General features: G+C 43.5%; 1 protein-coding gene across 1 annotated transcript in view; it reads right to left on the bottom strand.

Annotated features, from left to right (window-relative positions):
• LOC139762455 (glutathione hydrolase 7-like) overlaps nt 1–11,580 on the bottom strand; it is a 302,740-nt gene extending 291,160 nt beyond the window's left edge. The window contains exon 1 of the mRNA XM_071687364.1: nt 11,250–11,580. Coding sequence (XP_071543465.1) covers nt 11,250–11,289 — 40 coding nt within the window. The 5' untranslated portion in view covers nt 11,290–11,580. The remainder of the gene's footprint in view (nt 1–11,249) is intronic.
• Between the last annotated feature and the right edge of the window lie 11,129 nt (nt 11,581–22,709).

The raw sequence follows: 22,709 nt of genomic DNA, 5'->3' as shown, positions 1-22,709 counted from the left end.
ATCAAGGCATGTGAGGCGTCTGGGGTGAACCATGGAAAGCTGTATAGGTATGTATATTTGCGTGTGTGGACGTATGTATATACATGTGTATGGGGGGGGGGTTGGGCCATTTCTTTCGTCTGTTTCCTTGCGCTACCTCGCAAACGCGGGAGACAGCGACAAAGTATAATAAATATAAATATATATATATATATATATATATATATATATCCTTCCCACGCATTCCTCGCGTGTCGTAGAAGGCAACTTGAGGGGACGGGAGCGGGAGGCCAGAAATCCTCACCTCCTTGTATTTCTTTTAACTTTCTAAAATGGGAAACAGAAGAAGGAGTCACGCGGGGAGTGCTCATCCTCCTCGAAGGCTCAGACTGGGGTGTCTAAATGTGTGTGGATGTAACCAAGATGTGAAAAAAGGAGAGATAGGTAGTATGTTTGAGGAAAGGAACCTGGATGTTTTGGCTCTGAGTGAAACGAAGCTCAAGGGTAAAGGGGAAAAGTGGTTTGGGAATGTCTTGGGAGTAAAGTCAAGGGTTAGTGAGAGGACAAGAGCAAGGGAAGGAGTAGCAGTACTCCTGAAACAGGAGTTGTGGGAGTATGTGATAGAATGTAAGAAAGTAAATTCTCGATTAATATGGGTAAAACTGAAAGTTGATGGAGAGAGATGGGTGATTATTGGTGCATATGCACCTGGTCATGAGAAGAAAGATCATGAGGCAAGTGTTTTGGGAGCAGGTGAATGAGTGTGTTAGTGGTTTTGATGCACAAGACCGGGTTATAGTGATGGGTGATTTCAATGCAAAGGTGAGTAATGTGGCAGTTGAGGGAATAATTGGTATACATGGGGTGTTCAGTGTTGTAAATGGAAATGGTGAAGAGCTTGTAGATTTATGTGCTGAAAAAAGACTGGTGATTTGGGAATACCTGGTTTAAAAAGCGAGATATACATAAGTATACGTATGTAAGTAGGAGAGATGGCCAGAGAGTGTTACTGGATTACGTGTTAATTGACAGGCGCGTGAAAGAGAGACTTTTGGATGTTAATGTGCTGAGAGTTGCAACTGGAGGGATGTCTGATCATTATCTTGTGGAGGCTAAGGTGAAGATTTGTATGGGTTGTCAGAAAAGAAGAGTGAATGTTGGGGTGAAGAGGGTGGTGAGAGTAAGTGAGCTTGGGAAGGAGACTTGTGTGAGGAAGTACCATAAGAGACTGAGTACAGAATGGAAAAAGGTGAGAACAATGGAAGTAAGGGGAGTGGGGGAGGAATGGGATGTATTTAGGGAATCAGTGATGGGTTGTGCAAAAGATGCTTGTGGCATGAGAAGAGTGGAAGGTGGGTTGATTAGAAAGGGTAGTGAGTGGTGGGATGAAGAAGTAAGATTATTAGTGAAAGAGAAGAGAGGGGCATTTGAACAATTTTTGCAGGGAAAAAATGCAACTGAGTGGGAGATGTATAAAAGAAAGAGATAGGAGGTCAAGAGAAAGGTGCAAGAGGTGAAAAAGAGGGCAAATGAGAGTTGGGGTGAGAGAGTATCATTAAATTTTAGGGAGAATAAAAAGATGTTTTGGAAGGAGGTAAATAAAAAGCGTAAGACAAGGGAACAAATGGGAACTTCAGTGAAGGGCGCAAATGGGGAGGTGATAACAAGTAGTGGTGATGTGAGAAGGAGATGGAGTGAGTATTTTGAAGGTTTGTTGAATGTGTTTGATGATAGAGTGGCAGATATAGGGTGTTTTGGTCGAGGTGGTGTGCAAAGTGAGAGGGTTAGGGAAATTGATTTGGTAAACAGAGAAGAGGTAGTAAAAGCTTTGCGGAAGATGAAAGCCGGCAAGGCAGCAGGTTTGGATGGTATTGCAGTGGAATTTATAAAAAAAAAGGGGGTGACTGTATTATTGACTGGTTGGTAAGGTTATCTAATGTGTGTATGACTCATGGTGAGGTGCCTGAGGATTGACAGAATGCGTGCATAGTGCCATTGTACAAAGGCAAAGGGGATAAGAGTGAGTGCTCATATTACAGAGGTATAAGTTTGTTGAGTATTCCTGGTAAATTATATGGGAAGGTATTGATTGAGAGGGTGAAGGCATGTACAGAGCATCAGATTGGGGACGAGCAGTGTGGTTTCAGAAGTGGTAGAGGATGTGTGGATCAGGTGTTAGCTTTGAAGAATGTGAGAAATAATTAGAAAAGCAAATGGATTTGTATGTAGCATTTCAGAAAAGAAGAGTGAATGTTGGGGTGAAGAGGGTGGTGAGAGTATGTGAGCCTGGGAAGGAGATTTGTGTGAGGAAGTACCAGGAGAGACTGAGTACAGAATGGAAAAAGGTGAGAACAATGGAAGTAAGGGGAGTGGGGGAGGAATGGGATGCATTTAGGGAATCAGTGATGGATTGCGCAAAAGATGCTTGTGGCATGAGAAGAGTGGGAGGTGGGTTGATTAGAAAGGGTAGTGAGTGGTGGGATGAAGAAGTAAGAGTATTAGTGAAAGAGAAGAGAGAGGCATTTGGACGATTTTTGCAGGGAAAAAATGAAACTGAGTGGGAGATGTATAAAAGAAAGAGACAGGAGGTCAAGAGAAAGGTGCAAGGGGTGAAAAGGGGGGCAAATGAGAGTTGGGGTGAGAGAGTATCATCAAATTTTAGGGAGAATAAAAAAGATGTTCTGGAGGGAGGTGAATGGAGTGCGTAAGACAGGGGAGCAAATGGGAACTTCAGTGAAGGGCGCAAGTGGGGAGGTGATAACAAGTAGTGAAGAGGTAGAGGATGTGTGGATCAGGTGTTTGCTTTGAAGAATGTATGTGAGAAATACTTAGAAAAGCAAATGGATTTGTATGTAGCATTTATGGATCTGGAGAAGGCATATGATAGAGTTGATAGAGATGCTCTGTGGAAGGTATTAAGAATATATGGTGTGGGAGGCAAGTTGTTAGAAGCAATGAAAAGTTTTTATCAAGGATGTAAGGCATGTGTACGTGTAGGAAGAGAGGAAAGTGATTGGTTCTCAGTGAATGTAAGTTTGCGGCAGGGGTGTGTGATGTCTCCATGGTTGTTTAATTTGTTTATGGATGGGGTTGTTAGGGAGGTGAATGCAAGAGTTTTGGAAAGAGGGGCAAGTATGAAGTCTGTTGGGGATGAGAGAGGTTGGGAAGTGAGTCAGTTGTTGTTCGCTGATGATACAGCGCTGGTGGCTGATTCATGTGAGAAACTGCAGAAGCTGGTGACTGAGTTTGGTAAAGTGTGTGAAAGAAGAAAGTTAAGAGTAAATGTGAATAAGAGCAAGGTTACTAGGTACAGTAGGGTTGAGGGTCAAGTCAATTGGGAGGTGAGTTTGAATGGAGAAAAACTGGAGGAAGTGAAGTGTTTTAGATGTCTGGGAGTGGATCTGGCAGCGGATGGAACCATGGAAGTGGAAGTGGATCATAGGGTGGGGGAGGGGGCGAAAATTCTGGGAGCCTTGAAGAATGTGTGGAAGTCGAGAACATTATCTCGGAAAGCAAAAATGGGCATGTTTGAAGGAATAGTGGTTCCAACAATGTTGTATGGTTGCGAGGCGTGGGCTATGGATAGAGTTGTGCGCAGGAGGATGGATGTGCTGGAAATGAGATGTTTGAGGACAATGTGTGGTGTGAGGTGGTTTGATCGAGTAAGTAACGTAAGGGTAAGAGAGATGTGTGGAAATAAAAAGAGCCTGGCTGAGAGAGCAGAAGAGGGTGTTTTGAAATGGTTCGGGCACATGGAGAGAATGAGTGAGGAAAGATTGACCAAGAGAATATATGTGTCGGAGGTGGAGGGAATGAGGAGAAGAGGGAGACCAAATTGGAGGTGGAAAGATGGAGTGAAAAAGATTTTGTGTGATCGGGGCCTGAACATGCAGGAGGGTGAAAGGAGGGCAAGGAATAGAGTGAATTGGAGCGATGTGGTATACCGGGGTTGACGTGCTGTCAGTGGATTGAATCAAGGCATGTGAGGCGTCTGGGGTAAACCATGGAAAGCTGTGTAGGTATGTATATTTGCGTGTGTGGACGTATGTATATACATGTGTATGGGGGTGGGTTGGGCCATTTCTTTCGTCTGTTTCCTTGCGCTACCTCGCAAACGCGGGAGACAGCGAAAAAAAAAAAAAAAATTATGGATCTGGAGAAGGCATATGAAAGAGTTGATAGAGATGCTCTGTGAAAGGCATTAAGAATATATGGTGTGGGAGGTAAGTTGTTAGAAGCAGTGAAAAGTTTTTATCGAGGATGTAAGGCATGTGTACGTGTAGGAAGAGAGGAAAGTGATTGGTTCTCAGTGAACGTGTAGGAAGAGAGGAAAGTGATTGGTTCTCAGTGAATGTAGGTTTGCGGCAGGAGTGTGTGATGTCTCCATGGTTGTTTAATTTGTTTATGGATGGGGTTGTTAGGGAGGTGAATGCAAGAGTTTTGGAAGGAGGGGCAAGTATGAAGTCTGTTGTGGATGAGAGAGCTTGGGAAGTGAGTCAGTTGTTGTTCGCTGATGATACAGGGCTGGTGGCTGATTCATGTGAGAAACTGCAGAAGCTGGTGACTGAGTTTGGTAAAGTGTGTGAAAGAAGAAAGTTAAGAGTAAATGTGAATAAGAGCAAGGTTATTAGGTACAGTAGGGTTGAGGGTCAAGTCAATTGGGAGGTAAGTTTGAATGGAGAAAAACTGGAGGAAGTAAAGTGTTTTAGATATCTGGGAGTGGATATGGCAGCGGATGGAACCATGGAAGCGGAAGTGGATCATAGGGTGGGGGAGGGGGCGAAAATCCTGGGAGCCTTGAAGAATGTGTGGAAGTCGAGAACATTATCTCGGAAAGCAAAAATGGGTACATTTGAAGGAATAGTGGTTCCAACAATGTTGTATGTTGCGAGGCGTGGGCTATGGATAGAGTTGTGCGCAGGAGGATGGATGTGCTGGAAATGAGATGTTTGAGGACAATGTGTGGTGTGAGGTGGTTTGATCGAGTAAGTAACGTAAGGGTAAGAGAGATGTGTGGAAATAAAAAAAGCGTGGTTGAGAGAGCAGAAGAGGGTGTTTTGAAATGGTTTGGGCACATGGAGAGAATGAGTGAGGAAAGATTGACCAAGAGGATATATGTGTCGGAGGTGGAGGGAACGAGGAGAAGTGGGAGACCAGATTGGAGGTGGAAAGATGGAGTGAAAAAGATTTTGTGTGATCGGGGCCTGAACATGCAGGAGGGTGAAAGGAGGGCAAGGAATAGAGTGAATTGGATCGATGTGGTATACCGGGGTTGACGTGCTGTCAGTGGATTGAATCAGGGCATGTGAAGCGTCTGGGGTAAACAATGGAAAGCTGTGTAAGTATGTATATTTGCGTGTGTGGACGTATGTATATACATGTGTATGGGGGTGGGTTGGGCCATTTCTTTCGTCTGTTTTCTTGCGCTACCTCGCAAACGTGGGTAAGAGAGATGTGTGGAAATAAAAAGAGCGTGGTTGAGAGAGCAGAAGAGGGTGTGCATGTGTGTGCATGGGTATATATGTATGTGTCTGTGTGTGTATATGTATGTGTACATTGAGATGTATAGGTGTGTGTGTTTGCTTGTGTGGACGTGTATGTATATGCATGTGTATGGGGGTGGGTTGGGACATTTCTTTCGTCTGTTTCCTTGCGCTACCTCGCAAACGCGGGAGACATCGACAAAGCAAAATAATAATAATAATAATAATAATAATAATAATAATAATATATATATATATATATATATTTATATATATATATATATATATATATATATATATATATATATATATATATTATTTTTATTATTATACTTTGTCGCTGTCTCCCGCGTTTGCGAGGTAGCGCAAGGAAACAGACGAAAGAAATGGCCCAACCCCCCCCATACACATGTATATACATACGTCCACACACGCAAATATACATACCTACACAGCTTTCCATGGCTTACCCCAGACGCTTCACATGCCTTGATTCAATCCACTGACAGCACGTCAACCCCGGTATACCACATCGCTCCAATTCACTCTATTCCTTGCCCTCCTTTCACCCTCCTGCATGTTCAGGCCCCGATCACACAAAATCTTTTTCACTCCATCTTTCCACCTCCAATTTGGTCTCCCTCTTCTCCTCGTTCCCTCCACCTCCGACACATATATCCTCTTGGTCAATCTTTCCTCACTCATCCTCTCCATGTGCCCAAACCACTTCAAAACACCCTCTTCTGCTCTCTCAACCACGCTCTTTTTATTTCCACACATCTCTCTTACCCTTACGTTACTCACTCGATCAAACCACCTCACACCACACATTGTCCTCAAACAACTCATTTCCAGCACATCCATCCTCCTGCGCACAACTCTATCCATAGCCCACGCCTCGCAACCATACAACATTGTTGGAACCACTATTCCTTCAAACATACCCATTTTTGCTTTCCGAGATAATGTTCTCGACTTCCACACATTCTTCAAGGCCCCCAGAATTTTCGCCCCCTCCCCCACCCTATGATATATATATATATCTTTATTTATTTATTTTGCCTTGTCACTGTCTCCCGCGTTAGTGAGGTAGCGCAAGGAAACAGACGAAAGATTGGCCCAACCCACTCACATTCACATATATATACATACACGTCCACACATGCAAATATACATACCTATACATCTCAATGTACACATAGATATACACACACAGACATATACATATATACACATGTATATATGTATATGTCTGCCTTTATTTATTCCCATCGCCACCTCGCTACACATGGAATAACAACCCCCTCCCCTTTCATGTGTGCGAGGTAGCGCTAGGAAAAGACAAGAAAGGCCCCATTCATTCACACTCAGTCTCTAGCTGTCATGTCATAATGCACCGAAACCACAGCTCCCTTTCCACATCCAGGTCCCACAGAACTTTCCATGGTTTACCCCAGACGCTTCACATGCCCTGGTTCAATCCATTGACAGCACGTCGACCCCCGTATACCACATCGTTCCAATTCACTCTTCCTTGCACGCCTTTCACCTTCCTGCATGTTCAGGCCCTGATCACTCAAAATCTTTTTCACTCCATCTTTCCACCTCTAATTTGGTATCCCACTTCTCCTCGTTCCCTCCACCTCTGACACATATATCCTCTTGGTCAATCTTTCCTCACTCATTCTCTCCATGTGACCAAACCATTTCAAAACACCCTCTTCTGCTCTCTCAACCACACTCTTTTTATTTCCATACATCTCTCTTAACCTTACATTACTTACTCGATCAAACCACCTCACACCACATATTATCCTCAAACATCTCATTTCCAGCACATCCACCCTCCTGCACACAACTCTATCCATAGCCCATGCCTCGCAACCATACAACATTGTTGGAACCACTACTCCCTCAAACATACCCAATTTTGCTTTTCGAGATAATGTTCTCGACTTCCAACCATTCTTCAAGGCTCCCAGGATTTTCGCCCCCTCCCCCACCCTATGATTCACTTCCACTTCCATGGTTCCATCCGCTGCCAGATCCACTCCCAGATATCTAAAACACTTTACTTCCTCCAGTTTTTCTCTATTCAAACTTACCTCCCAATTGACTTGACCCTCAACCCTACTGTACCTAATGACCTTGCTCTTATTCACATTTACTCAACTTTCTTCTTTCACACACTTTACAAAACTCAGTCACCAGCTTCTGCAGTTTCTCACATGAATCAGCCACCAGCGCTGAATCATCAGCGAACAACAACTGACTCACTTCCCAAGCTCTCTCATCAACAACAGACTGCATACTTGCCCCTCTTTCCAAAACTCTTGCATTCACCTCCCTAACAACACCATCCATAAACAAATTAAACAACCATGGAGACATCACACACCCCTGCCACTAACCTACATTCACTGAGAACCAATCACTTTCCTCTCTTCCTACACGTACACATGCTTTACATCCTCAATAAAATCTTTTCACTGCTTCTAACAACTTGCCACCTACACCATATATTCTTAATACCTTTCACAGAGCATCTCTATCAACTCTATCATATGCCTTCTCCAGATCCATAAATGCTACATACAAATCCATTTGCTTTTCTAAGTATTTCTCACATACATTCTTCAAAGCAAACACCTGATCCACACATCCTCTACCACTTCTGAAACCACACTGCTCTTCCCCAATCTGATGCTCTGTATATGCCTTCACCCTCTCAATCAATACCCTCCCATACAATTGTAAGTAGGAGAGATGGCCAGAGAGCGTTACTGGATTACGTGTTAATTGATAGGCGCACGAAAAAGAGACTTTTGGATGTTAATGTGCTGCTGAGAGGTGCAATTGGAGGGATGTCTGATCATTATCTTCTGGAGGCGAAGATGAAGATTTGTAGGGGTTTTCAGAAAAGAAGAGAGAATGTTGGGGTGAAGAGAGTGGTGAGAGTAAGTGAGCTTGGGAAGGAGAGTTGTGCGAGGAAGTACCAGGAGAGACTGAGTACAGAATGGAAAAAGGTGAGAACAAAGGAGGTAAGGGGAGTGGGAGAGGAATGGGATGTATTTAGGGAAGCAGTGATGGCTTGCGCAAAAGATGCTTGTGGTATGAGAAGCGTGGGAGGTGGGTTGATTAGAAAGGGTAGTGAGTGGCAGGATGAAGAAGTAAGATTATTAGTGAAAGAGAAGAGAGAGGCTTTTGGACGATCTTTGCAGGGAAAAATGCAAATGAGTGGGAGATGTATAAAAGAAAGAGACAGGAGGTCAAGAGAAAGGTGCAAGAGGTGAAAAAGAGGGCAAATGAGAGTTGGGGTGAGAGAGTATCATTAAATTTTAGGGAGAATAAAAAGATGTTTTGGAAGTAGGTAAGTAAAGTGCGTGAGACAAGGGAGCAAATGGGAACTTCAGTGAAGGGGGATAATGGGGATAACAAGTAGAGGTGATGTGAGAAGGAGATGGAGCGAGTATTTTGAAGGTTTGTTGAATGTGTTTGACGATAGAGTGGCAGATATAGGGTGTTTTGGTCGAGGTGGTGTGGAAAGTGAGAGGGTTAGGGAAAATGATTTGGTAAAGAGAAGAGGTAATAAAAGCTTTGCGGAAGATGAAAGCCAGCAAGGCAGCAGGTTTGGATGGTATTGCAGTGGAATTTATTAAGAAAGGGGTGATTGTATTGTTGACTGGTTGGTAAGGTTATTTAACGTATGTATGATTCATGGTGAGGTGCCTGAGGATTGGCGGAATGCTTGCATAATGCCATTGTACAAAGGCAAAGCAGATAAGAGTGAGTGCTCAAATTACAGAGGTATAAGTTTGTTGAGCATTCCTGGTAATTTTTTTTTTTTTTTTTTTAATTTTCCAAATGAAGGAACAGAGGGGGCCAGGTGTGGATATTCCAAAAAAGGCCCAGTCCTCTGTTCTTAACGCTACCTCACTAACGTGGGAAATGACGAATAGTTTAAAAGAAAGAAATATATATATATATATATATATATAGAGTTGTGCGCAGGAGGATGGATGTGCTGGAAATGAGATGTTTGAGGACAATGTGTGGTGTGAGGTGGTTTGATCGAGTAAGTAACGTAAGGGTAAGAGAGATGTGTGGAAATAAAAAGAGCGTGGTTGAGAGAGCAGAAGAGGGTGTTTTGAAATGGTTTGGGCACATGGAGAGAATGAGTGAGGAAAGATTGACCAAGAGGATATATGTGTCAGAGGTGGAGGGAACGAGGAGAAGAGGGAGACCAAATTGGAGGTGGAAAGATGGAGTGAAAAAGATTTTGTGTGATCGGGGCCTGAACATGCAGGAGGGTGAAAGGAGGGCAAGGAATAGAGTGAATTGGAGCGATGTGGTATACAGGGTTTGACGTGCTGTCAGTGGATTGAATCAAGGCATGTGAAGCGTCTGGGGGTAAACCATGGAAAGCTGTGTAGGTATGTATATTTGCGTGTGTGGACGTGTGTATGTACATGTGTATGGGGGGGGGGGTTGGGCCATTTCTTTCGTCTGTTTCCTTGCGCTACCTCGCAAACGCGGGAGACAGCGACAAAGTATAAAAAAAAAAAAGAAAAAAAAAAAATATATATATATATATATATATATATATATATATATATATATATATATATATATATATATATATATATTATCCCTGGGGATAGGGGATTAAGAATACTTCCCACGTATTCCCTGCGTGTCGTAGAAGGCGACTAAAAGGGGAGGGAGTGGGGGGCTGGAAATCCTCCCCTCTCCTTTTTTTTTTTTTTTTTTTCCCAAAAGAAGGAACAGAGGGGGCCAGGTGAGGATATTCCAAAAAAGGCCCAGTCCTCTGTTCTTAACGCTACCTCGCTAATGCGGGAAATGGCAAATAATTTGAAAAAAAAAAAAAAAAAAAATATATATATATATATATATATATATATATATATATATATATATATATATATATATCCCTTATTACTCTAATATTACACATTATGATATAATACTCCTAATCATGCTCTGCAACTGTTGTTGGATACTTCATACACTAAACTGGTAATGAAGAACACAAGCAGTCAATAATTCATTTAAGCTATGGTGATCCAGAACTTTTCTTTGAAATTACCCAACAATTTTCCCTGACATACTTAACCCTCAATATCATCATCTTAATTCATATCAGGCTATAAAAATCTATGAAATATTACACTACATACTATTCTGGTACAATAACAATGTATATTCTCTAAATACTATACTAGTATTGTAAAACAAAAATCACTTAATCAGCTGCTAGCCAAGCTGTCACTTTTTTGCCTCTGTAATTTCCCTTATTTTCAAAGCCCTGCCCAATTTGTGGGTTCCTAAAGTTGTGACACAGAGAAGTATCTTTTTCGAGTTTCTCTTGTTTGCGTTTCATCCATTATAAATTACTTCTGTACGACCCAGAACATAAAACTTTACTGTTACATGAAATTTCATAGCTTCTGTTGATCTAAAAGTGTTGCACTTACTTTTTTTCCCCACATCATCATAGCCCTCCCTACTATCATTATCTATTCATAGCGAATGAATTAAGATTAACATTTGAAATCATGTTCTCCCAATCTAAATCACATACTAAAAGAGGTTCATTAATAGGCGTTTCATCCAAAGTACCAAATCTACTGGGTTTTTCAGTGGCTGTTCCCATAGGCTTCCTCCAGCTTGACATCCTTTCTTATTTAGCAGAAATAGATCCATAGTTATTCTCCATTCAGTTTCTTAAGAAAAAGCATTGGAAATCTACTCAAATCGGAGGTGTACCTGAAAACCCATTTGATGAATTCTGACTTGCAAGAGTCATAGTGTGGCAAGGACTGGAGAAAGTAGATTAGAGCACCGACGGGAACTTCTACGCCCAGGTTGGTGTCGATGATCTTGATATCTAATCAAAACTTCTTTTTTCATCTGCACTGAATACGGCAGCTCCACTTCTCGAAGCTATTTGTATTGGAGATCCCCTTGTATGGTAGATGTTTCAGATTCTTTGGGTAGGGGGGTCGTTGTATACAAATTCCAATGTAAACAAGCTCGTCCGTTGTTATTGTTGAGCTGCTAAACATTGACAGCCACCATCACTATTGCCAACTACGACTCACTAAAATAGATAGACAGATAGATAGATATAAAGACTTAATTAACCTTACTAACTTTCTCTAAATGTTGACAGCTCGGAAAACTATGTGAAATATATCATCATATATTCATTACCACACATTCATTGCAATGGGTGTGGATTATATGTTGACGTGCTATGACATACTGAGTATTACATATCATGAATGAATGTCTTATGAAACATTTTCTGTTTGGCTTCCTCATATATGAAGACACCCTAATTCTTCTGCCGGACCTCATAAATACAGGTAAGTAGCAGGGAACCAATAACTACAGATATACTAATGCGGGGCTACTGCTATCACACTAAATTATTTTGTTTTTTCCATTATAGTGACCGAAATAACATGGGCAAAAAACATGTCCCAATTATGGTCATCTGGAATGAGAAAAAAGACATTGAGAAATTAACTATGGTTCCGCAAGTTTTTGTGGACATGACTCAATGGAAGAAAGGTTGTATGAGGAGGGAAATCATGAGGAGGAAGAGATTTCCACAGCTTAGCAGTTCGAGGGAAGAAGGAAGCATCATAAAAGCCAATCCTCAAGTGGCCGGTTTACACACACAAGATGTGGGGAGCAGCAGCTAAACGCCTCTATGGGTCCAAACCTTGAGGGTGGGGACACATGCAGGCAGTTCATGAGAACAACAATACGGTGCACTTCAGGATAGGGAAAGTTAAAAAGAAGTGATTCCAGAAATAATGAGATGGGAAGTTTTTGATTCAACACAAGTTAATACACAGGTGGAGGATTAGCAGCCCAAGATGTTGTATTCCATAATTGGGCGAATAAAACCCTTGTATATAAGAAACAACTGCTCAAGAAAATTACGGCACCTATACAACATTCCCAGCTTGCGGGTAAGCAGATTCTGTGATGATTATGTGGGGTTTCCAAGACACAGTGGAGGTTATGGTTATGCCCATGTTTATAGTCATGACAGGTTTGAACTGTGGTATTCTGAAACAGAACAAGGGGGAATGAATTATTCTGGGAAAACAAGGAAATAAATGTTAGGGAGAAATTGCATTTTAGCACTATTAAATTCTTACAAGATAACGGCTTCTCTGATCCGAAATGCTGCACTGGTCCTAGGAAAAGCAAGTACAAGTGGAATCATCACCATCAGAGTGACTAGGGTTAGAAATAGAAAAGAGATCATTTACTGAGAGAAGAAAGAGAAGAGGTGTTAGGACAGAACCCAGAGGAACACCATTATTGACAGGATAAGAGGGGGAGGTCGCTCCATCCACAACTACTGCGATGGAAACTGCATCAGAGAACATAGAGAAGCAGAGAAACCAAAGGGAGTGAGTCTGGTAAGCAAACACTTATGTCACGTCCCGTCAAATGCTTCGGAGACGTCGAGAGTTACATCAATTTCACTAATATCACTGCGAGAGGAGAGCCTGAGGTGAGTCACAGAGGGATCACCGGTAGACCTATGACTGTGAAATTCAAACTGGTAATCTGAAAGAAGGGAATGGATTTCTAGGTGTCCGAGAATGCAAGAGTTTAGAAGAGATTCAAGGATTTTCGGGACAGCAGAAGTGAGGGCAATGGGGAGGGAGGTGGATGGATGGGTTAGGGCGATCTACTTTCTGGTGGATGGGCTGTACTAGGGCGAGCTTTCAAGCGAAGGGAAAACCTGGGTTCTAGACAGAGGCGACATAGGCGAGCAAGGATTGGTGTTAGCTCAGAGGCGCACTACCTTACAACACGAGGAGGTATGCCATCTGAATCATACGCCTTGTCCACCTGGATCTGGGAGGGTACCTGGGAGACCCTGCTCGATGAAAATATAGGAAATGGCATTGGTTCAGAGGAAGGAGATGGGGGTTCAGGATTAGAATCTGAATTATCCAAAGTTGAATTACAGGATAAGGTGGCAAAAAGAGCAGATTTATCAGTTGGAGAGTTAGAAACAGACAGATCTGGTCAGATAAGAGGAGAAATGTTGAATTACAGAAGCTGTTGGAGATGTCTTTGGTTATGGACGAAAAAAAAGTGAGTAGAAAAAGTCAACACTTTTTCTTTTTATGAAAGTGTTCTTGGCTCTTTGAAGAACAGCTTTGCAATGATTCTGAGTACAAACGAAAGGGTGAGTCACTGAGGAAGGTAAGAGTTTCATGGTCCGATACGCACCCTTCCTGATGCAACAGGCATCACATCACAGCAGGAGCGAACACACCAAGACTGGCAAGAAAAAACATTTAAAAGATGGGAGGTAGGTGTCCATCCCAGCCAACATAACATGTGCTATGTGTTCCGCACAACACGAGGCGTCCTGACCAAAGAAGCAGTGCCCATCGCCAGGGAGAGGCAATAAAAATGTTGTGCGGGGTATAGCCACCGAGTTCTCCAAAAGCCCACAGTTGGCGTTTCGAGGAGAGTTAGAGGACGACTGAGCCAAATTCTTAGAGGTAATGAAAATATAATTGTGGGCAGAGGTATGTATGGAGGAAGAGAAGGTGTATGTGTAGTGGAAGGGTAACACATGTGAAATAGATGTCAAGTGTGGCATATGGGTAGTCGTGACGGTCGGAAACTAGTAAAGTTAAACATTTAATTGTTTACTCATCAGGGAAAGAAAAAGAAAAGGCCTTGGCTCCACAGGATCGTCCCGTTAGAACCTAGCAAATCCTTATGGTGTACACTGGAATCCTTTGCATAAAGGATCTCAGCTCGTGGATATGAAGAGAGCAGAACTTCGTGGCAAGATGCTGAACAGTCGAAGAGTTGGAGAAACTTGCGAGGGGATAAACGAAACACAAAAGCAAGGTAATAGAAAGCAGAGATTTTGAGCCAGATGACATCAAAGTTAGAAGACGAAATCTACTAGACGAGCAACAGGTGTTTCTGTAGTACAGTAGTCACAAACTCCACTCGTGGGGCGGAGACGATGGTGGAGATTATAGCTGAAGATCTGGTAATGCACAGTAGCAGCAGCCATGAACAGCTGGATTTCAGCGAGAAGACCAGGGCCGGGGGTAATCAGACGGTTTTCAGCAGAGGGAGGGAAGGTCATCATTAAGACCACGAATCTTACAAAAATGGATAGTAAAAAGCCAGGTGTAGGAGCTGTAGCCATAAAAGTGGGGCGGATCCCAGTCACATGATGGCAGTGACGTGGGCCTTGTGATCCGCCCGACCACTGCCGACAGGTGGCGCCGCTCTGGACCGGCGCCAGAGGGAGAGCTCAGACATGACTGCACTACCATAAATTATGGTCATAAATCATGTCATTACGCACGTGGTCGAGCTTTCACAACCCTACAATTCAGTACTTCAACTATGATTTTAAGCCAAATTACTTCAGTAATTTCAAAGTTATGAAGCACTCAAGTCCACGAAAAAAAATTCGACACTTTAAAACAATGTTAGAGTATGCATCATATCTGACACGGAAAATATTCCCTCCGTCTGACAAAATTCACTGGCTTCCTACAGCTGACCTCCCTGACTTCCACTAACGAGAATTGAAACACATTTTACTTGAGAATTTTCCAATCATGATGGCCCCTAAATCAGATCTCCCTACGTAGCATCATCTGGTTGACTTGACGAATCTGTCACTTTTTGCATCATTAGATACATCACTATCCTGCCACTGTCTGCGTGGCACATTAAACTGGATTCCTACCGGAGATCTGTGCAGCATTACTGTAAACTGCAAGACATCTTACTTATATAGAATCCTCCAGTTAAGACAGCTCAAATTCCAACGAAATATCATTTAGTTAAATTCGTGAAGTTGTTATATTGTACACTCCATAAACCGATTTCCCCCACAATCGGTTTATGCCTAGATTCTTGAAGTATGCCTCGTTGGCTACCACTTCCTTGGCGACCACTTCCCTGGCTACCACTTCCCTGGCTACCACCTTCCTGGCGACCACCTTCTTGGCGACCACCTCCTTGGCTACCAACTTCTTGGCGACCACATCCCTGGCTACCACTCTATGAATCTCATGATACATCATTACGCAAGCTTCCAGGTATGACAGCTTGTAACGGGCACAGTTAGAGAAATACTACTTTGGAGAACGTGGTAAATCTGTCACGTTGCACACATCATAACACTCTCTCTCTGCACTGTTCGTAACAAGTTTGAAATTACAAACGCATTCTTACAGTAGACCTCCATGACTACCAATGCGTGAATTGTAAGACATCTTGTTGTACAATTTTCCACACATAATGACCCAAATTCGGGTCTATCACTGAAATCCCACTGACTTATATCAGTTGATGTGCCATTCTCCACACTGTAAACATCTACCCTCGCCCATTGTTTATGAAAAATTAAACTGAATTCGTGCAGCGGACCATCCTCGCTACCATGATCGTAAATTGCAAGACATTTTTACTGCAGTATTTACCAATTACGATAGGTCCAAAATTGGCCCCGCCTAGCGAAATACGATTGGGTTAAACTGGTGACTCTGCCACATAGCACACTCTGTAAATCGACATCCTTACACTGTGTGCGATGAAATGCACTAGGCTTCTACAATACACCTTCCTGGCTGCCATTCTCGTGAAGTGCACGATATATTATCGTAGAATTAGGTTACGCCGATGAATCTGCCACTTTCTACACTCCGTAAATAAATCATACCCTCAATATTTGTTACAAATTATACTAAATTACGGCAATAGACCTCCCTGGTTATCATTACTGTGAGCTACATGATATTTTACTGCAGAATGCAGTTCTAGTTCTGATGGTCCAAAATGGGCTCTTCTGATGATATAGCATTTGGTTAAATTGGTGAATCTGCCAATTTTCACGCTCCATAAAAGTCATTCAAGCGGGGTAGATGTTTACGGGTCGCTTATTCGGGGTCGAGATGCAGGAGACACTATAACAGGATCCAGATGACTGAGTTCTTTAAACGGGGTAGAGAGTCACCATATCGGGGTTCAGATTCCGGATTCGTTGTAACGGAACACGTCTACCACAATACCCTCGCCACAATGCTGGTCTTATCCTCACAGCCACACGTTCAAACTCCATCATTTATATTCCATTAAGGTAAGGTTATCTTAAGCTTCGTTGTGTCTGATATACGACAATAATGGGAGGTCACCGTGGTCATTCACGGGTGTAGGGATGGAACACCCTGGTCATTCACGGGTGTAGGGAGGGAACACCCTGGTCACGGGTGTAGGGAGGGAACACCCTGGTCACGGGTGTAGGGATGGAACACCCTGGTCACGGGTGTAGGGATGGAACACCCTGGTCACGGGTGTAGGGATGGAACACCCTGGTCACGGGAGTAGGGATGGAACATCCTGGTCACGGGTGTAGGGATGGAACACCCTGGTCACGGGTGTAGGGATGGAACACCCTGGTCACGGGTGTAGGGAGGGAACACCCAGGTCACGGGTGTAGGGATGGAACACCCTGGTACGGGTGTAGGGATGGAACATCTTTCTCAGTGGTAAGAGGTGAGCAGCCTCCTAGGAGATAGTACGCGACGGGAAAGGGTATGGAAAGAGTGGCATATCTTACAGGGGAAAATGTAAATTTCAACACCAAGGAAAATAAGTGAATTGGCTCAGGAACGGTAACTGCCCAGTATGGGGATACAGATCGTGACCAGAGATCAGGTGCTGCTTGAACGAGCGCTCTGAAAAGCACCACACAACAGGAACAATGAGCCAGCCGTCGTACCCTCCACAATGCACGTAATCCTTTTTAAGTCAGACACAGAGCCAAACAGAGTCAGGGAAGAATTACCAGAGGAGGAAATGAAGCTGAATCTCTTATGAAAATGCTGAGGGAACTGAACGCACTCTGCCAAGTTCAGTAGAACAGAGCATATTTACCCCACATGAAAACACAGAGAAAAGCCATGTAACGTCCTTCTGTATGCCAACATAAAGGGACATAAATCACATGGAACATAAAAATCCCTTTTATAAGTGGTTTGCAGAACGAGTGAAATGCAGTATTTGCGGCCTTCCCTGAAACACACACTAAAGACCATATAAATAGTGAGGTATGGATCCCAAAGTACAACCGTACACATGCGACAGTACTCTACATAGTTCATATTCTTATGGCAACTAAACTCCTGAACTCCTCAAATGATGTAACAACCATTCGATAGCGAGACTGAAAACCTAAATCTGGCCATTGCATTAATCTGTACATTACCAGATGCAAAGCCTCAGAAATTTACGAAACAAATACGAAAAACAGACTCCTGTCTTGACCTCCTCTCAAACCAAGTCCTAAATATGCATGTCTTAGGAAACTTCAACCTACCTTACATTGAATGAAGACAGGCAGCAAATAACATCGTTGCTGAAACTGGTAACACTGGAAGCAGCTCCAACGAACAGCTGCCAAAAAAAAAAAAAAAAAAAATAATCAGACGATGTGAAATGTTCTCCCTCAGTCAACAAATAACAAAATCAACCAAAATAAATAACACTCTGAACTTAATCTATACAAATAACGTGGACGTGAAATGTGTAACGTTACCATCTCAAACACCTTATACTTTGATCACAACAAAGTTACACGGTAAACCCCCTTGACTGCACGCACACACGTAACACTGGAAGTGTTTTTAGTAATCCTAGTTTTAATGATAAACGGATAAATTGGGAGGATGTGATCCATGAGATGTCTGCGATACAATAAGAAACCCTGTTGAGTTTTAAAGCATGACACGTTTGGCACTGCAAGCATGCAACAGCTAGCAGAAAGCACAAAGGTTTAGGGTAGAACGAAGAAGAGCAGCATTTTACAGAAAAAAAATAAAGAAATGTTGCCATGAAGAAGCCACAGCTTACCCAGCAAAAGAAAGAAAATTCATAAAATGAATTATTGGAGATACACCATAAATTGAAAATATTATATGAAACAAATGAAAAGGGAAAAAAGCCTAAACGAAATAAAAAGTAATCCATAATATTCTTACTCATATGCAAAACGCAAATCTCGGACCACATACTCAATGACCTGTTAAAAACTAGAAGGTACTTTCTCAGATGACCGACAGGAGATGAATGAAATTCTGAAAAAAAGCTATCGGAATCGGTATTCAGTGAGCTAAAAACCACTTTAAAGACAAACTGACCCAAAAGACTTCTTCCCAAACAGTAATCTCCCAAGCGCGTACAGAGCAGATCCCAACACCTCAAAACGCTGAGTTCGAGAGGGCCAATGAGAGCATACCCAGACACAAGGCCCCAGGCCCAGACTCATGTAACTCCGTCCTCATAAAGGAGAGCAAAACAACTGTAGCACGAGCACTAAACATCCTCTATAGGAAAATCTACATTGTAGCATCATTCGGAGAGTCTGAAACTAACTCACATCGCCCCACACCACAAAGGTGGAAGCAAAGCAAGTCCCTCCAAAAATTGACCGATACATGAACATCGCATATCATCAAAGTCTTCGAAAGAGACTTAAGATGCAAATTGACTGAATCTATGGAAGTGAACAATCTACATGACCCAGAACGTTCAACAATGTCTCGGGAAGGGAAGAACTTGCCTCACTCTGTTGTTTGACCATTATGATAGGATCCTTTGAAGCTCCGGAAAAAAAAAATGCTCACATGATTTCCAAAGACTTTGCAAGACCATTTGACAAATGTGACCACGGTGTCGTTGCCCATGATATGCAAAATATAGGTATAACTGAAAATAACTGGGAGATGGATATCCTTACAGAACATAACAAGACACAACACCCCCAGAGCCTCCACGGTAAAAAGCTTAGTCCCACAAGGAACTCTACGTGCATCCCTCCTCTTCCTCACTCTTATATCTGACGTTGACGCAAGCATCCTTGAACCCCAGTTTCATATCAACCTTGGCAGATGATACAAGAATAAGTATGAAAAGTACTTCAACAGATAATGCTGAAAGGCCACAAAGATACATAAACGAAGTCCTTAACCAGGCAACCGAGAACAACATGCTTTTCAGTGGAGATAAGATTCAACTGCCCGTGGATGGGAAAATGGAAAATTCAGAAACAATACTGAACAAGGGATAGACACAGACGCGTTCATAAGCCAAATGAATGATGTGGAAGAGCTTGGAGTAATAATATTTAACGATCTAAACTTCAGAGAACACAACAAAACAACGGTAGCTTCATGCAGAAGGATGGTAGACTGGATCTAAGAACCTTCAAGACAAGGGAAGAAACACTAGCGATATTATTCAAAGCGCTAATTCTTTCACGAACTGAATACTGTCGCGTTCTAACATCATCCTAAAAGGCGGGCGGAAGTGTGGGATTAGAAAGCATTCAGATATCTTTCACAGCCCATTTCAATGTGGTAAAGGAACTAAATTATTGGGAAAGAAATCTCCCTAGAGTGCAGATGGGAGAGGTATATCATCATTTGTGCCTGGACAATCCTGGAAAAAATAGTTCCTAACTTACATTCAGAAATAAAACCCTACTGGCATGACAAGCATGGAAGACTTTATATAACATTAAGTCTGAAATCCAAAGGTGCGACATGCACAAAAAGAGAGAACATATTAAACATCCGGGGCCAAAGACTCTTCAAAACCTTGCTTACTACCATCAGAAACATCATTTTAAGAGTGCCCTGAACAAGTACCTATAAACTTTACCAGACCAGTCAGGCTGTGGGGGTTATGTGGGCGAGCGGAGTGCGGCTTCCAACAGCTTAGTCGACCAAGGAAACAGCCAGGGCTTAGGCCGGAGCAGACGGAGGCATTTTAGTCTCCCCTGTGTCACACGTGAGAAGCCTTGCCCAGGTCGCATTTGTATCTTTCCCTGGTGCTGGGTTGAGTCCTGACCACAGCTCTGAGCACGGTCAGACCTGGGTCAAGCATCTCACTACCTCACAGGCCTAAGTAGACGTATCCCATCCTTCCAGATGTAGACCAAACCCCCATCCTTCTTTGGTTCACAGGTAGACCCGCCCCAGACAACCTCAATATTCTTTAATTCAAAGCTAAACCTAGTGCACAGCTCCCCACACTCTGTCATTAACAGTAAGACCTGAACCAAACTTCCCCATCTCTGCCCAGTTCACGGTTATACTCAGGCCAAAAGTCCCCAGCCTCAAAGTCATAAGAAAACCTGGACCAGTGACCTCTTCGCTCCCTCGGTTCACAGCCTAACGTGTCCCTCTTGTCACTAACCTCCCCTGATTCACCACTAGACCTGGACCAAAGCCTCCCACCCAATTCCAGCTTTCAGTTGGATGTGGACTTAAACCTTTCATTCCTTCTTCGTGGATAGACAGACGTAGATAAAAACTGCGTTTTTCCTAACTTCACGAGCTCCTCACCCTCTCCCGGATCATGGCTAAAACCGGTCCAAAATTCCTCATCCTCCCCTGGTTCAGGGCTAGAACTGGCCCAGTACTTCTTATCCTCCTTTGCGTCATAGTTAAAACCTGCTCAGTGCTCCTCATCCTCTCCTGGTTAACGGCTAGAATCAGCCTAAAACTCCTCACCTTCCCTGGTTCATAACTGGTCTTAGACTGATGAGGTGTCCTTTCCCCGTCCAGCCACTACAACCAGGCGAGGAAGACGGGCCCAGAAGCCCCTCACGTGACCCAATAGAACACACTCGCATGACTGACGGTGGTTTCTCACTGTGATAACCTGGTTAAACACAGCAACTGTTGCCGTCTTCACGTAACCTCATAGATTTCATATTGAGGTCTGCTTAGCTATACCCTCACCGGCCGTGTTTGGCCAGACGTTCCCATCCATTCACTTACAAGGTTTCTTCCTCGTTGACAAGTTCTCCAAGTTTCACGCTCATCAGTTCTGGTAATTGGCAGGGGCTGATAAGTTAACAGCGGACAACAGCAAGTCGTCTGTCCGATGGTCTGGTGCAGGAGACGCCACATGCAGCAGCAGGTCAGACCGTCCCCTGGTGTGGTGTAGAGGCCAGCAGACGCCACATGCAGCAGCAGGTCAGACCGTCCCCTGGTGTGGTTAGATGACAGAGATGTGGTTCCAGTAGCTCCTAGAACCCAGCAAGCAGCACAGCCACTCTCGTTCTGGGGGAAACAATATACCGGAACACACCACAGGAACATAACGGCCCAACACACCCCACAATAAGCAAGACTTTAGAAAACCCTAATTAAAAAGTTTTAATCGACAAACGTGTAATTGGTTTCCACCCTCAAAACTCCTCTTTAATTAGAAACCTTAACAAGAGTAACGAAACAAAGAGAGAATTTTTGAGTCGTGTTGCCGCGCCGCCAACAATATAACTACCAATCCTGGCGTTAACTGCCTCGTTATCCCACTGCTGGGTGCGGGAGCCATCACCCACCCCCTCACCCCCACCCCTTTTCAGGTTTAATACTACTACATATCTGTCTCACTATCTCTACCTCCCCTACTATCACTGCTACCACCACAACCACCACGTCCGGCACCATTACCACCACTATCACATTCACCACCACAGCCACTGTATCCGCCTCCATCACCATCACAACCTCTGCATGTTATTTCCTTACGTTATGTGGGCGTTGCATCTAATAGGTTTCTCCTTCAACTGCAACAGGGTCTGGTACGACTCGTAGTTGTTCCTGGTGATGATGCCGGGCTGCCAGCGGCTGCCTGGGGCACCAGTGTAGCGAACACAGCTGGGAACCAGGAAGGAAGCCGCCTCACACGGCAGAACCAAGACCTCCATCCTTAGGAGAGAGTTCTTGTTACGTTTAGTATGGATCACAGGTCAGGAGGAGCAGACCCTAAGGGCCACAGGTCAGAAGAGTGGACTTTAAGGCCCATAGGTCTTGAGGGTTGACCTTAAGGACCAAAGGTCAGTGTGGCGGACCTTATAAAATTACAAGTCAGGAGGGGCGGACCTGAAGCACCACAGGTCAAGAAGGCGGACTTAAAGGAAGAGCCACATATCAGAAAGGCAGACCTTCAGAGAGAGCCACAGGTGAGGAGGGAGGACCTTCAGGACGAGGCTGGAGCAGGTGAAGCTGGGGCAAGTGTATACGGTGTGTGTGTGTGTGTGTGTGTGTGTGTGTGTGTGTGTGTGTGTGTGTGTGTGAAGCTGGGACAGGCATATGCTGGGGCGTCTGAATACGTTTGGATGACACGAAGATG

This window comes from Panulirus ornatus, chromosome 3 (assembly GCF_036320965.1).
Source record: "Panulirus ornatus isolate Po-2019 chromosome 3, ASM3632096v1, whole genome shotgun sequence".
NCBI classification, from domain to species: domain Eukaryota; kingdom Metazoa; phylum Arthropoda; class Malacostraca; order Decapoda; family Palinuridae; genus Panulirus; species Panulirus ornatus.
The sequence above is the reverse complement of the archived record's forward strand: the minus strand, read 5'-3'. Positions and strand labels throughout refer to the sequence as shown.